Source organism: Dothidotthia symphoricarpi (assembly GCF_010015815.1).
Source record: "Dothidotthia symphoricarpi CBS 119687 unplaced genomic scaffold P153scaffold_7, whole genome shotgun sequence".
In the NCBI taxonomy this organism is placed as follows: domain Eukaryota; kingdom Fungi; phylum Ascomycota; class Dothideomycetes; order Pleosporales; family Dothidotthiaceae; genus Dothidotthia; species Dothidotthia symphoricarpi.
The window spans coordinates 1231602-1245494 of record NW_022985014.1 but is presented as its reverse complement, the minus strand read 5'-3'; the positions used below and the strand labels follow the sequence as shown (position 1 = coordinate 1245494).

The 13893-nt window shown below is 55.0% G+C and overlaps 5 protein-coding genes across 5 annotated transcripts; 2 read left to right on the top strand and 3 right to left on the bottom strand.

The window, feature by feature from the left end:
* Positions 1–217: 217 nt before the first annotated feature.
* On the top strand, positions 218–488 carry P153DRAFT_271171 (uncharacterized protein; the record flags this gene model as incomplete). The annotated part of the gene is made up of 2 exons (XM_033662901.1): positions 218–387; positions 425–488. Coding segments are annotated over 2 exons (234 nt in total), but the record flags the coding sequence as incomplete, so codon positions are not given.
* Positions 489–1066: 578 nt separating this feature from the next.
* P153DRAFT_355903 (uncharacterized protein) lies at positions 1067–1931 on the bottom strand (the record flags this gene model as incomplete). The annotated part of the gene is made up of 3 exons (XM_033666605.1): positions 1067–1327; positions 1479–1879; positions 1916–1931. 3 exons carry the CDS (start codon positions 1929–1931, stop codon positions 1067–1069), a joined length of 678 nt encoding a protein of 225 aa, XP_033525518.1.
* Positions 1932–4931: 3000 nt separating this feature from the next.
* On the top strand, positions 4932–7717 carry P153DRAFT_287591 (area protein; the record flags this gene model as incomplete). The annotated part of the gene is made up of 4 exons (XM_033663547.1): positions 4932–5221; positions 5292–5745; positions 5806–7638; positions 7694–7717. The coding sequence occupies 4 exons, from the start codon at positions 4932–4934 to the stop codon at positions 7715–7717; spliced, it is 2601 nt and encodes an 866-aa protein (XP_033525517.1).
* Positions 7718–7817: 100 nt separating this feature from the next.
* Positions 7818–8721, bottom strand: P153DRAFT_211624 (uncharacterized protein). Its single transcript, XM_033662568.1, has one exon. It carries the CDS (start codon positions 8680–8682, stop codon positions 7918–7920), a length of 765 nt encoding a protein of 254 aa, XP_033525516.1. The 5' UTR covers positions 8683–8721; the 3' UTR covers positions 7818–7917.
* Positions 8722–9622: 901 nt separating this feature from the next.
* P153DRAFT_313493 (WD40 repeat-like protein) lies at positions 9623–13853 on the bottom strand. Its single transcript, XM_033664884.1, has 5 exons — positions 13488–13853; positions 13314–13433; positions 10173–13261; positions 9823–10121; positions 9623–9770 (listed from the first exon to the last, which is right to left on the bottom strand). The coding sequence occupies exons 1-5, from the start codon at positions 13694–13696 to the stop codon at positions 9726–9728; spliced, it is 3762 nt and encodes a 1253-aa protein (XP_033525515.1). The 5' UTR covers positions 13697–13853; the 3' UTR covers positions 9623–9725.
* Between the last annotated feature and the right edge of the window lie 40 nt (positions 13854–13893).

Sequence of the window (13893 nt, the reverse complement as noted above, 5' to 3'; positions counted from 1 at the left end):
CGTGACTTGATGCGTCGAGCGAAAAAAGAGTCGAGGGGTTCCAGCTAGCGGAAAGACTCTCCACGCCAAGCTTCTTCGCCGCGGGAATCTCGACGCGATGCGCCTTCCCCACCTTCCTTGCACGACAACAAACAACACGACGACACCTCCTCTTCCTCCCCCGTACACAGCAACGTGACGCTCTCCTGCAATGTCAAACTTTCCACGCTCCCAAAGCACGTCCTCCCGTGTCAGCACCGTGCCCTCGCAAAAACCACGGCAGCTCTCACACCTACAAGCCCAGCTCGCGCAGCTAACAGCAAATATGGCGGATCTGGAAAGTCTGATGCGGATGACGGCGGGGCAGGCGCAGGATATGCGGGGGCTGGGCGGATATTCAGGCGCAATGTAAGAGGTGCTTGAGAGCCAGATACGGGGTTTGGAGGCTAATAGACGTCGGCAGGTTCATGGCAGCGAGTAAAGTGCTTGGCGAAGAGACGGTCAAAGGCGATGGTGCGACGAAGGATGGTGGGAAAGACGGAGAGAAGTGAGGCGGAGAGCGAGAGGAGTTGTATACATCATCGAAACGAGAGCCCAGGCAATGACGGAGAAGGACTATCAAGATACTCGTCGACGCTGTGCAGCGAAGAGATAGAAACGTGGCACCCGCACCAAACGATTGCCCCACGGGGCCACGAGCGCGGCCTTCGATAAGCCTGGCCGGTCGTGTCATCTGGGTACGGGGCTGACAGTTATCTTCGCGCGTCAAAAGAATACTCGTCGCTCATTGCATGCTGCAGAAGGTTGAGGATGAGGATGACACCAATATGTCAAGAACATATAGATAGCTCCCGCACCATGAGCGCGCAAGGCCTCGTACCTGCAGATCTGCGGCTCTGTGGGGGTTGATCACAGTTCACATTCCATCGTAAACGTTTATATCCAGCGTAAAGCTTCATCTCCGTGAACATCGTGATGGCCGACGGCCATCTTACCCATCATCGTAGGACATGCTCATCTCAGATCGTCCAAAAAGCATATACGTTCAATAACCATTCTCCAGCCTCGGCACAAAGTCCGCTCCTTATCAGCCACGGACAAGATCCAAGATCAGCGCTCGCGGGGATTCGCCAACCACAATTCGAGTTCCAACACAGATAAGATACGTCTTGCAGCGTCCACGATAGGAAGCTGTATACCCTAGTGAGATACCGCCCAAATGTCGACATCCCTCTGTCATTGGCGTATAGTCGCAGCTGGTTTGAGAGGGGAAGCGTGTCGTTATCAATCGCGCAATGATAAGCGACAATGGTCTCACCGTCCTTTGTTTGGTGGATTTCTTTGAGCGCTATGTATAAAGAGCCAGACAATCCGCTACAGATTTGCGAGTTCATGCGAGGTTGCATATTTCGATCATTCCCATCCCCGCGTTCCGCTCGCTCTCCGCCCCGCCGTCATTAATACATATCCGTGGACGCCAAGCCCACATCGCAACTTACCTCTTTCGGACGCCTGATGGATTGTGACATGGACGCGTTGGAAAGGTCCAAGGGGTGCAGTTGCTGCTCGTCTGAACCTATGGCGTGTTTTGTCGGGTTCGTGTTGGTGTTACATCCGCGTTGGGTCGGCCACTCCTCAGACCCGCACGCAACAGTGCCTTGATGGCGCATCTCAACACGGGGAGACCCGTTTAAAACTAGACGACGATCCAGCACTTGCCACTGCAACCTCGCACGGCTCCAGTTCCACAATATCAATGGGGTTCCGAGCCGAGTAGACTGACCGACGCGTGGCGACAGAGCCTCACGACGGAGCCACGAGTAGACAATCTGTCTCCGCCGGCCCGTCGTCTGTCCACTTCGCTCACACAAGGAAAGTTGACCATCCAATGTTCCGATATCTACGCGCGAGTATAGCGTCTAAGCGAATCACGTACTTGACCCCCACGACATCCCGTGCAGGATCAAGGATATGGCTTCCAAGGTTTCGCCTTGCTGACGAAAAGAGCAAGCAATATGTTGCTCGCGGCATCCCCGGAACAAACACATGCGGTTGTAGCAGCGAGATGGCAGCGCTGGTTTCGAGAGCATGAGTTAAAATACAGCACCGAGTGTCAGGCATTTCCGCGCGGTTCCCGGAGAACTCGCAAACTGCAGGATTTGCGAGAACCGGAATGCCAATACTAAAAAAAGGGAACAGAGTGCAGCAGATGCATGTTGGATGCTCGCTGCGTCTGTAGCGTGCGAAGAACCGAGAGCAATTCACTGCGAAAGGTTAGTGTTGGGCAAAACACCTGATCCAGGCCTGTCGTGCATGCAAGTTAGGTGGGTGGATACGAGGCTTGCAGGTAGCAGGGGAGGTCCTGGGCCACTGGTTCCCAACGGAGAAAGTGCGTGGGATGTCGTGCTGCTCCTACAACCACTACTTGTGAACCCTTGTCTCTGCATGCTCCTTTATGTATGGGCCAGTGAGCAGGTGTCGTAATGGTTCCGTTGTCGTACTGTTGGAAATCAGCTGCCATCTGTTTTATGGTGTCGGGTGAACTCTACCTCTTCGTTGGAGCAGCATCGGTGTTCACATGTGAGAGCGCCCCACGGCGTGGTTGAATTGACTAGGGTTTTAGATGATCGTTCCAGGTTAGCGGACGCACGACATGAACGACCAATGCAGACGAGTCGGGTAAGAGTCGTGCCCTAACCAGCAGAGTGGTTATCGTCTACCCGTACTTGCCGTTCGGGTTGTACATTGTACAATGTACATGTCTAGAATGAATTGAAGCAATTGTCTTGACGAGACTGGAGTTGTGCATTCCGTTGCAGTAGTGATGGATCTGTGAGGGCCTCGAACCTAGAGGGAAATTGCGACTTGCATGACTTGACAATTTCCCCTACTGTGCACTTCCACGCTCTCGGTGCATGCTTGCGACTAGAGTTGTTACTCGTATTAGAGCCATGCGGAATGGAAATTTCCGAACATGAAAGCGATCCCGACCGTTTTCAGTGCACATGTAGGTCGCCATAGATCGAGACTAGAGGCTGAAGGATGAAATTAAGATGGCTTCTTCGTCAGCGATGAGACGTCGGAAGGGACGGGCAGACGTCCAGACAATTGTTGCATTGTAGAATGCAACAACTAAAGGTTGCGCGTACAATGAGGCTGATCTAGTGAAGCTCGGGCTGCCCCATAGAACTCTTGGACTAGGCGATGGAGATGGAGCCACAATGAGAGTTCCCTGCCGCATGTGGAGCATGTGTCGCTTCTCGACTTCGATTCGACTCGACAAGGATGTGTTTCTCCACAGTAGTCGGCGTCCCTTTGCGAATCTGGATCCAAAGCAGGGAAAGTTGGAGAAGACCGATCTGCCGAAGTAAGGGTCTTCTAGGAGGGAACTAACGTCGGTAGTCTTCTCGCTGTTCGACAGCTGCAAGGCCACAGCCGTTTGTATCTGGGCTTGGAAGACTCGGCGAACTTCCAGTCCCGCTCCAGTCGTCGCTGTTGTTCTGGATGTTGAGGGCGCCACTTGCGTATAGCCGCGAATGCGCTATACAGTAGACAGCCGGCTCAATGGTGGAGCTATTAAATAGTGCAGTGGGTCTGAGTTAAGGACCCTGAGGCGGTTGGGTATCATCGGGAAATGTAGGGAGGGCGAACGTGGTTCCGGGGAAACATCGGAACGGCCCTCCACACAAGTGGGTGAGCAATGGATATTTCGAGTAGGCGTATACGTGTCTCTAGACTCGTAGTGAGATGGTTTTATGAAGACTAGGATGCATACTGGCCGCCGTGGTCGATGCGTGTGCACAATACCTGGGTGAGTGCGGAAGGGCGTGGATGTGGAATAGCAGTTGCGCAACCCGCGCAGTGGGAGTTGGGGCCCCGCTAGTGGGATTAAGCGGACTTTGGACGTGGGCTCAAAAAAAAAGCAGCCAATAGAAATGCAGCTTGTATATGCCCATAATCATCCATGTCTGTAGTCGCGGCGGCTGCGATTGATGGATCTGGCTTCGTGCAGCAAACATGTCCCAGACGGGAAGGCCAGCCGTGGGATGGCAGACGGGTGACGTCCAGGGAGCAAGCCTCTCGACGACCAAGCCCTTTCGTATTGTGCATGGCGAACCTCACTTCTGCTGCTTGGTACACGGCAGGTCAGCACGCAGGTGGCCGAGAAACCCCCCAGACGGCGCCAACCACAGCCGCCCCAAACTACAGTGCGAAGTACGCGAGTTGCATGGTGCTGTAAATAGTGCTGTGAACAGTGCTGTGGACAGACAGGACCTGCATCGCCGCCAACCAGCGTCGTCGCGCGTCCAACACCCCCAAGCCCAAGGCCGTGAACAGGAACGAGCTGGCCAGTGCGATGTGTTGTGCGGGCTGGCGCGTTTGACGAACATTGACGACATTGTGGAGGGCCGCCGACTCCCAGGCCAACGAGGCAGTCAGCGTTCTGCGTTCTCGGCTGCAGGTGCAGGCATGTTCCCAAGCACGGCGCACGGACGGGGGCGTGATTGGGCGGAGGGCGCTGCGAGTGGGGGTTTGTGGGCGCCGAACTTGCTCCATGCTCCACACATCTCACGTCCCAGCAGACTCACGACTCGCCGAGTGCAGCAGCAGCCGTCGTCGCTGCGGGCCCGAAAGCAGAGTGGAATTATTGCGCCGCTTACTGGTGGTCCTGGAGGCGTCCCTGTAGTGCGCCGTGTAGTAGCATCACACGCAGCCCACTAAGTCTCCACGCCTGCTGCCGCCCCAGCACAAGGCCACAAATCCACCACGTCGCCCAGTCAGCGCAGCAGCACTTTGGCCTCGATCGGCTGTGCTTGCAGGTAAAGCCGCAGCGTGGGGTGTTCATCCGACTCAGCGAGAGCACGCGCCGAGCACTGCTACATCATCATCTGGCCAGTGTCCAGTGTTCAGTATCCCCCCCCTCGACAGAGGCCAACACCTTGCTGGGCACCATGGACTTGCACTCGCTACCACCGAGCAGAGCGGCGCTGCTGCCCGCCGACGAGGCCGCCCGTCGCGGCGTGCTCGAGGACTCGATGTTTCCGTCGCTGGGGAACGACGCCGGCAGCCCCAGTGTCGAGTCGCCCCAGGAGATGCAGAAGAACGACCCGCTGGGCACGCAGATCTGGAAGCTGTACTCGCGGGCAAAGACGCAGCTGCCCAATGCGGAGCGCATGGAGAACTTGACATGGCGAATGATGGCCATGAACATGCGGCGGGCCGAGCTCGATCGCAATAAATGGTACGCAAGGCGCCATGTGCGAGCGACCCCCCACCGGCGACGGCGTGCTGACTTTGTTTTGTGCGTGCAGGTCGAGCCAGGGCAGCATGGACATGCTGATGCCGCCGCCAACCGCGAGCGTGAACATGAACATGAACATGGACGTGAGCACAGGTACAGGCGCAGGCACACGACCAGCGCCCAGCACCGCACCGAGTGGCATTGCGCAACAGCTGCGCAAGTCGGTCGACCGCCAGGCACACGCCCAGCAGCCGCAGTCAGACGCCATGAACCTGGACGATTTTATATTCCCCTCGTCAGTGGGAAGTCCCGCAGGATTGTCGCCACACATGTCGGAAGAGGTGGTGGGCCCGTTTAATGCGACCGCCCCAGCGATACCGATAAGGAAGCCACACCAAGCCAGCGACCATAACCTCTCCCTCGCCCGCGCATCTGCGCCCTCGGTCCCTCCCCTGGTTGGCAGAGAGAATGATTTTGGCTACGTGCCCCGTCACGTCCGCAAGACCAGCATTGACGAGCGTCGAGTGAGTTTCTTATCGCTGCATCTGGCCCAGCCCTGTCCACCCCAACTGACACCTTATCAGCCACCCAAACGGCGCGCAGAGGCCTCTCCCCAGGTCCCGCCCGTCAACAGCATCATGATCCCCACCGACGCCCAGCAAGAGGCCGACCTGCACCACTACTCGCTCGACCAGCCCATGCACCCGCCGCACTTCCCAGCCTCGCAGTCGCACGTTCCCTACTCCATCGACACCTTCCAGATGCACGACGACCCCATCGTCAACTCGGCGGGGCCCTTCCAGCAGAACTTTGGCTTCTCGCCCGTCGGCTCGCCCTTGATGAACCACAACCACAACGCCTCGTACTCCAACATGTTCAACCCAAACTCGATAGCCTCGTCCCTCAACTCGACCGACTACTACTCTCCTCCCAGCTCCGCCTTTCCCTCGACCGTCTCCACTCCCCAGCCAATCCCCGACGACAACCACATGTACTTTGACCGCACCGGCATGGACATCCGTGGCCAACACACTGCTTCTTCGTACGGACCCCACCGCCCCTCAGGTCTGTCAGCTTCAATGCAACCGCACTTCATCTTCAACCCCAGTGGTGGCGGCCCAGACACCGTCTTCAGTCCCGTTACGAGTTCCAGCTCGTCCCTGCCCTTTTCAGCGACCTCGTTCGGTCATGCAGGCCACGTCGATCCGTCTCAGGTGCTGCACAACAACCTCCCTTTGCGACAACAGCAGGAGATGCAAATACCACGGCACGAGAACATGTTCACGTTTGGGGCCGACTCCGACGCAGAAGACGAGGATGGAGGCGCCTTTGCAGATCGCACTATGCCATCACAGGATTATTCCCCAATGGAAGAGGGGCCTTTGGACTTCACCACAGGCTTTCAGTGGGAAACAAATCTCTCCAATCAATTTAACCCCATGCCAGCGCGATACCCGGCAGGGCCCCCACGCAAGACGGTTACGATTGGTGGGACTGAAATGGTGCACTCACCGCAAGATCACTGGAGTCCTGGCAGCCTTGGCCGAACCCACGGCTCAGCTGCCTCTGTGAGCGACATACGTAACCGTGGAAATGACCCACGCCGCCAAAAAATACCCCGCATTAGCTCGACGCCAAACGCGGCAGGAATGGTGCACCAGGGCATGTACGGCCGACCGCAGTCATCGCCAAATTCACCCCCAGAATCGGGTCTCAATTCTGCAGCGCCCTCACGGCCTCAAAGTCCAGGCGGCACAAAACAGGGAGAAAGCAGTGCACCCACGACTTGCACCAATTGCTTTACGCAAACCACACCCTTGTGGCGCCGCAACCCAGAAGGTCACCCTCTTTGCAATGCGTGTGGATTGTTTTTGAAACTGCACGGCGTGGTCCGGCCATTGTCGCTCAAGACGGACGTTATCAAGAAGCGCAACCGAGGGAGTGGCAACGCTCCCGTTGGCTCTGCTTCGACACGATCGTCGAAAAAGTCGTCTCGCAAGAACTCAATCGCACAAACAACGCCAGTCACGACACCAAAGGCAACGGACTCGGAATCTCCAAACTCGACAGGTTCTGGAGGTGGTGGAAGCGCCTTTCTATCTTCAATCACCCCTTCAGCTTCAAAGTCTGGCGGTGTGGTTCCTATCGCTCCTGGTCCACCCAAGCCTAGTAGTTCAACCACCCCAACCCAGTCTCGTGGGGTCGCTGCAATGCCTAAACGCGCTCGAGGTCAAAGCAAGAGCGACTCACAGGAGTTGGAGATGGCCGACGCCGACGACACGAATGGAAGAGCCCCACTGCGGAGAAGAGATACCGCGATCGCGGCGACATCGACCGCTTTCCCGAGTCAAAACCTTAGTGCTCTTCCCATGGGTGCTATGGGTCAAGGGCTACAATCGTCTGGTCCTGCAGAATGGGTAAGTGGCATCTGCCTGCATATCGCTGTTTATGTGCTAATCAAGTTGCTTGTAGGAATGGCTGACAATGAGTCTATGATCGATTTTCCTGATTGTCGTATTATCCAGCGTACCATCGTCTATTTGGACATACATCCGACTCTACGAGCTGCCAGCACATGAAGGCTAGACACTTCGGAGCCCTACCGACTAGGGAAGGTCGACTGGTCTTGAGACAAGGAAGTCCCGGGATCATGAGGTGACCTTCGGCGTTTGGAGTCCAGCACACCTATCGGTGATTTACTCGGGATTCTCACAACCCATTTTGCTCCGGCTCCTCTCGATCGACTCTGATACCACTATTTTCGCGATGCGCGTTACAACAAAGATTAGACACGGACCGGCTCTCTGTTTCTTGGCATACCCACTTCGGTACCATTGCTTGCGGCAAGATGGAGGAGGCAGGCGCTCCATTACGCCGTGTGTCGCTCCCAATAATGATATAAAGATGAAGAGGACTCGATTTCGGTTACTTTTGCGTCCGGACGATGCTCTCTTCGTCAGACGAGTTTTACGAAATATTTGGGATCCCAACCAAAGATGTGAAAGAGAGCGGATTCCCATGGGGGTTTGTTTTGTTTTTGTCTTTTTGTTTTCTTTTTTGGCAATATTTGGTGCACTATTGATCTGGTACCCAAATCTACACCGGGGAGCGGGCGCGTATTGGAGTTTTTTTTTTGGGGCTTGCAGCGCACACGCACACGCACTTACACAATCCACGGATATAGAAGATGGCTTGCGTGTGTGTTTGTAGATGTGTGTTTTTATTATGATATCCTCGATGACACTTTTCCCTTTTGCTGGATTTAAACACAGCGACCCCAGATTTACAGAAATCAATATGTTATTTTTCTTCTTATGAGGTTGTTGTCGCACTTTGCGAGATCTTGTTGTGTTGTGTTGTGATGCTGAAATGAAGAACTCACGAAAAAGAAAAGAAACAACACGACACGGAATGAGACAAGACGAGACGAAACGCATAGACCAACCCCCCGTGACACACATTACACTTCGACGTCGACATGGACATGGACACCCCAGCCATCCAGGAACAGGAAACACATGACAGACAACGACCTACCCATAAACTCTCAAGTATATCCCCACTCTATGCCACCCTAACCATATTACACTATCCTCCCACACCGCCCCGCAACAAAACTCACTAAGCAAGTAAGTAAGCAAACAGCGACACACTACCGCGGAAACGCAACGATACAGTCACAATCGCAGTCACACGACGAAAAGAACAGATTTCATATCACGCTGTATTGTTTCCGCAGAACATCGATTCGATATCTTTCTATGCCTACTGCACAGTGAGATTGATCGGTTGATTTATATACGCGCCGTTTAACGTCAGGATAAGTCTTGCTTGGGAGGTGTGGCGTTGGTATGTGCTGTGCTTTCTTGGGAGTTGTTGGGGGTGTCGGCGATGTGATGCGATGTGATGTGATTTGGAAATTAGAAGTTGAGTAGTGTTATCTTGCGTGATGTGGGCGTGTGTTTTGTGTTTGATGGAGAAGGGATGATGTACGTACTTATCAGGTAGACCATGGGGTTGTTGGCGGGGTAGAGGAGATGAGGGTACGGGGATGATGGATGATAAATGATGCTAGTGAAGAGGATTAAGAGAACCGATGGAGACGTTGGGTAGGAGAACAAGTGCAGTTCTGTTCAGACGCAACATGAGTGTGGCGCCGTAGTGACTAACGCAAGAGCAACGAATACTGTTTCTCTTCACGAAACCATATGAGCGTGTTGTTCTTGTTTGCTTGCCAGATAGTGCAGAGTGCTAACGCCGAGTGAGTGTGAGCGTGAGCGTTGACACAAAACTACACGAACTACACCGACAATCCAAAACAAGACAGAGAAAGAGTCACACGTCAACCCCCACTACACCGCACAGCAACAAACAAATCGCACATCAACAAACACATCATTTCAAGCGTATACTTCTTTTGATTCTATCACATACAATACGTCCAAGTCATGTGTTCTATGAACTCACGTCATCAATCAATCCCCTTGTAATGCACTATCCTCCCCTACACGGTGGATTTGCTGAAAGCAAGCAGCCTCTTGACACCAACCTATTCCAGATTAGCATACCATCTCACTAATTATACACAGGGAACTACTCACCATCCAGTTGCTCCCCTCATCCGTCTTGTTAGTCATGATATCCGAGAATATCGCACCTGCCTGGTCATGCTGCTTAGACTGGATGTGGCCTGCCAGTTCGTTCATTTGCTGGATAGTATCCGGCCTCAGCAGGTCTTCGTTGTTCAGATGATCAAAGAGGATGTTGAGGCGCTTCTCGGTATCGACAATGTGCGCCTTGTACTGTGCTGGTGCCTTGGCCTTCACACGCTGGAGTTCAGCGTTGAGGATCTCGTAGATGGGGCGAGAGGCATCGGGAATGTGGGATCGATCACCAGAAGCTGTTCAAAATTAGCATGCAAGTAAAAACTTCAAATATACTGTCAACTTACGATGCTTCTGTGCAACCGGCGCGGCCTGCGACGTCGCGGTGCTGGGTCGAGAATCCGGCCTAGGGGGTCCAGTCTGGGGTGGGCCACCCATTGGAGGACCAGCGCGTGGCGGGCCTTGAGGCGGACCTCTAGGCGGCAGCGCTGATGCTGATGCTGATGCTGCGGGAGGCGCTTGTTGGAACGACGACGGCAGTGCATAAGGCGATGCACCAGGCGTGAACTGACCTGGTGGCGGCGCGATATGACGGGGCGGCGGCATTCCCATACCCTGCGGCGGGGCGGAAGGCTGTGAACCTGGCGCAGGAGCATAACGACTGGATGGTGGAGCGGCGGAAGATGGTGGTTGGTATGGGGAAGCTCCACGTGATAGTGGCGCTTGTTGTGGAGACGCGAAACCAACAGGCTGCGGGGGAGCGTATGTGTTCGCTGGAGCATAAGGACTCGGCCCAGTAGCGCTCTGTGGTGGCGAAGTCATCCGTGGGGGCCCTTGGGGAGGTCCTTTAGGTGGAGGCGGAGGAGTCGATCTTGACATTGGTTGGAAAGCCGATGGAGGACCCTGAGGGGGCACACCATAGCCTTGTTGCTGGTTGGGGAATGGAGATGCCACAGCGTTCAATGGAGTACCACGACGCGAGGCTGTCTTGGGCGGACCAAAGTCAGGAGTGTCATTCCAAGCAGGAATGTTGGGTCGGTTGGCTGCTGGTATGATTGCAGGCCCATCTTGGAAGTTGCGTGGTGGAGGTGCGATTGAAGATGGCTGAGGCTGTCCATAACCGCCGTATCCAGGTTGAGGAACGGACTGTTGTGATTGCTGTTGATAGCCAGCTGGTGTGTATGCACTTCGACCTGGGGCTGGAACAGCTGCCTGCGCTTGCGCTGAAAGAGGGTTGACAGGAGCGTAGGGTGAGGCTGTTTGTTGTGTTGCGAGAGGGTTAGGTACGGCATAAGGTGAGTTTGATTGCTGCCCTATCGGAGGCTGTTGTGCTTGAACAGGTGTGTAGCCGGGTACTATACGCTGGCCTCGTTGAGCGGCAGCAGGTTGCGTCTGTCTCTGAGTAGCAGCAGGTTGCGGCGCAGCTTTCCTTGTAGCTTGCTTGACCCGGTTCCTAGCTACATCTGCCGCTGGGTACTTCTCTGGGAGGAGGTCTAGGTATTTCTCCGCAATGGCCAACTGTCCATGAGAAGATGCAATGTCGGCATATTCAACGTACTTCGCGTACAGTGGCTCAAGTTTCCAGTCGGCATCTTTCTGCTGCTCTGAGTCCTTAAATCCAGTGACCTTTCGGAAGATGGTGACCTTCTCGATAAAGTCTTGCAGCGACCGCGCATGGATGGAGAAGCTGTTGTCTTCCTCGGACTCCTCCACGCCAGCAGCCTCGCTCTCTTGGAGCTCTTGCGCCCAGTTGACCACCACCTTCTCCAACTTGGAGCCAGCCAAGTAACAGAATGAGGCGTCCTTGCGATAAGAGTCAGTCTCCTCTGTGATGGCTTCCTCGAGTCGGTCACCGAGGGCTTCACAGAGGTCAGGAAACTCGGATTGATCGGCAAATGTGCAGATGGTGGCCATGACTTCCTTCCAGTCCTTGAGATCGGCATTGTACACTACGTCCCAGAGGTTCTTTCCCACCACAGAGGCAAGCAGACGCAGATAGTTTGGTGCATCTGATTGCTTCTTGAAGTATGCAGCTTGGGCCTTTGCAATACATTTTTCTCCACCGCAGATGGCGATCATGAAAGCATCCGACAAACGTCCCTCTTTCAGACACACATCAAGTGCCGCATTGAAATTTCCGAGCATGAGAGCACGGGTGATCTTTGTGTCGACTTCCGACTCGGAGCCGGTGTACACCTGGAACGGGTTGTTTGTCTTTGCACCCTTTGAGGCCGCAAGATCCGAGAGGAAGTTGCCCTCATCAGTCGACTCGTCGAAGAATGAAGCACCATCATCGGCTGTTCCGTTGGTATCTGCCTCCTTCTTCTCTTCGACTGGCGCTTCCTCTTTCGTGTCTGAAAATCCAAGGTATTCAACAAGCTTGCTGCGTGGGCTATCTGAAGTCAGAGTTTCAATGACCGTCCAGTCTGCCTTTTCCTCTTCGGTGGTCGCCTTTGTCATTTTCGACTCGCAGATGGCGGAAAGGTCGCCCTTCTCTAAAGCCTTGTTGAATTCCTCGCTGGCTGTGCTGATCTCCGAGTCTACCGCAAACGTCGAGATGGTGATCTTTGACTTTGAATCTGCAATGCCAAATCGAACAAGCTTGCCACCAAAGCCGAACGAAACACCCGCTCTCCGTTTCAGCCATTTGGGAGGCGTCTTGAGCGAGAAGGAGGCACCCTGGGGCTCGACATGCGTCTGGGAGAAGAAGTCCTCGCCTTCGGGGGCCTGAGAAGCGGCCTTGGCCTGGTCTGCTGTAGCCCCGGTGTTTTGCAGTGTCTGTATCGAGATCTTTCCGTCAAACGACGCGGTAGCGAGCAAGTTGGGGTTTGAAGGGTTGAACCGTGTCTGGAACGTCCAGTTTGTCACGACTGGAAATTCGCCCAGCTGCTCTCCGCTGTGCGGGTTCCAAGCAATCGTCCGGTTGTCCTTGCCGCAAGACAACAAAATGTCGCTATCTTGCACACACCATGAGAGGGAAAGCACGCCCTGGTCGTGCGCTTGGAGCGTCTTCTCGGGTGCGTTGGTGTTGCGCAGGTCCCATACCAGCACGAGTGGGTTCTGATCGGTCGGGATAGCGGTGACCAGTCTGGTGGGCACTTCTGGATCCCAGGATACAGCGCTCACAGTCTTCCTTCCAAAATGGTTCAATGTGAGAGTCTCCTTCTTCGCCCTGACATCCCAAACAGTGACAAATCCGCCGCTGCTGCCCGTTGCTAGGATGTGGGGAACCTTTTTGTTCCAGTCCAGCGTGGTGTACTCGTCGGGGTTCGCGCCGGCCTTGCCCAGGCGGAATGTCTTTGACTCGTCATCGAGATCGTGGATGTAGAGCTCGCCCTTTGCGCCTGCGGAGGCGAGGATGTTCGGGCGGAAGGGGTTGAACTGGATGGCTGTGATGGGACCTGTGTGCTTGTCAAGCTGCTCGATCTGGGCGTCACTACAGCGGGTCAGCACTCCTGGCGTGTGTCTATGTCGGCGTGCCTCCTGACCTTGCTCCCGCCTGCAGCTTCTCCGCATCCCACAACACGAGCGCACCGCTGTCTAATGCGCCCGCTATTATGCCCCGCGGGTACTGCTCGCTGGGCTGGCTCCAGGCAATGTCGTTGAATCTGCGGTGTAGTTAGAACCTGCTCCAGCTTCCGTGTCAAGAATTGGCCATGTACCTCGACTCCACATCGACAGTAGCAACAGGCTCGAGTTCAACGTCCTGCTCCGCATCGTCCAGCTGTAGCTCCCAGAGCTCTAATTGCGTGTCGTTTGAGAAATCGGCGTCCACTGCTCCAGCCTTGGTTCCTGTGGCTATCACAGGCTGGGTTGGGCCAGGCGACCAGGCAAAAGTGGCCGTCCTGGGAATCTCGCGCAGGCGGACCATGGCGGTAGTCGCACCAGGGCGTCAAGTGTAGCGAGTTGTGAATAGGAAACGCAACCAAAATGAGGGGGGAACGGGAGAGTCTTGTGAGGTTTTCTGGGGAGATGTACGTGGAAGAAGCAAGATCCGCAATGTGTCTGGACGCCGACGCAGTTGCAAGGCAGCGATGTGCTTCCCTTCTAGCATCCACCACCTGTCCT

Coding starts and splice junctions, on each gene's coding strand:
- P153DRAFT_313493 (XM_033664884.1), bottom strand. CDS start 13,696: ATGGTCCGCCTGCGCGAGATTCCCAGGACGGCCACTTTTGCCTGGTCG. Junction 13,434..13,487: donor ACTGTCGATGTGGAGTCGAG/GTACATGGCCAA, acceptor ACTACACCGCAG/ATTCAACGACATTGCCTGGA. Junction 9,771..9,822: donor ATGAGGGGAGCAACTGGATG/GTGAGTAGTTCC, acceptor AATCTGGAATAG/GTTGGTGTCAAGAGGCTGCT.
- P153DRAFT_211624 (XM_033662568.1), bottom strand. CDS start 8,682: ATGTGTGTCACGGGGGGTTGGTCTATGCGTTTCGTCTCGTCTTGTCTC.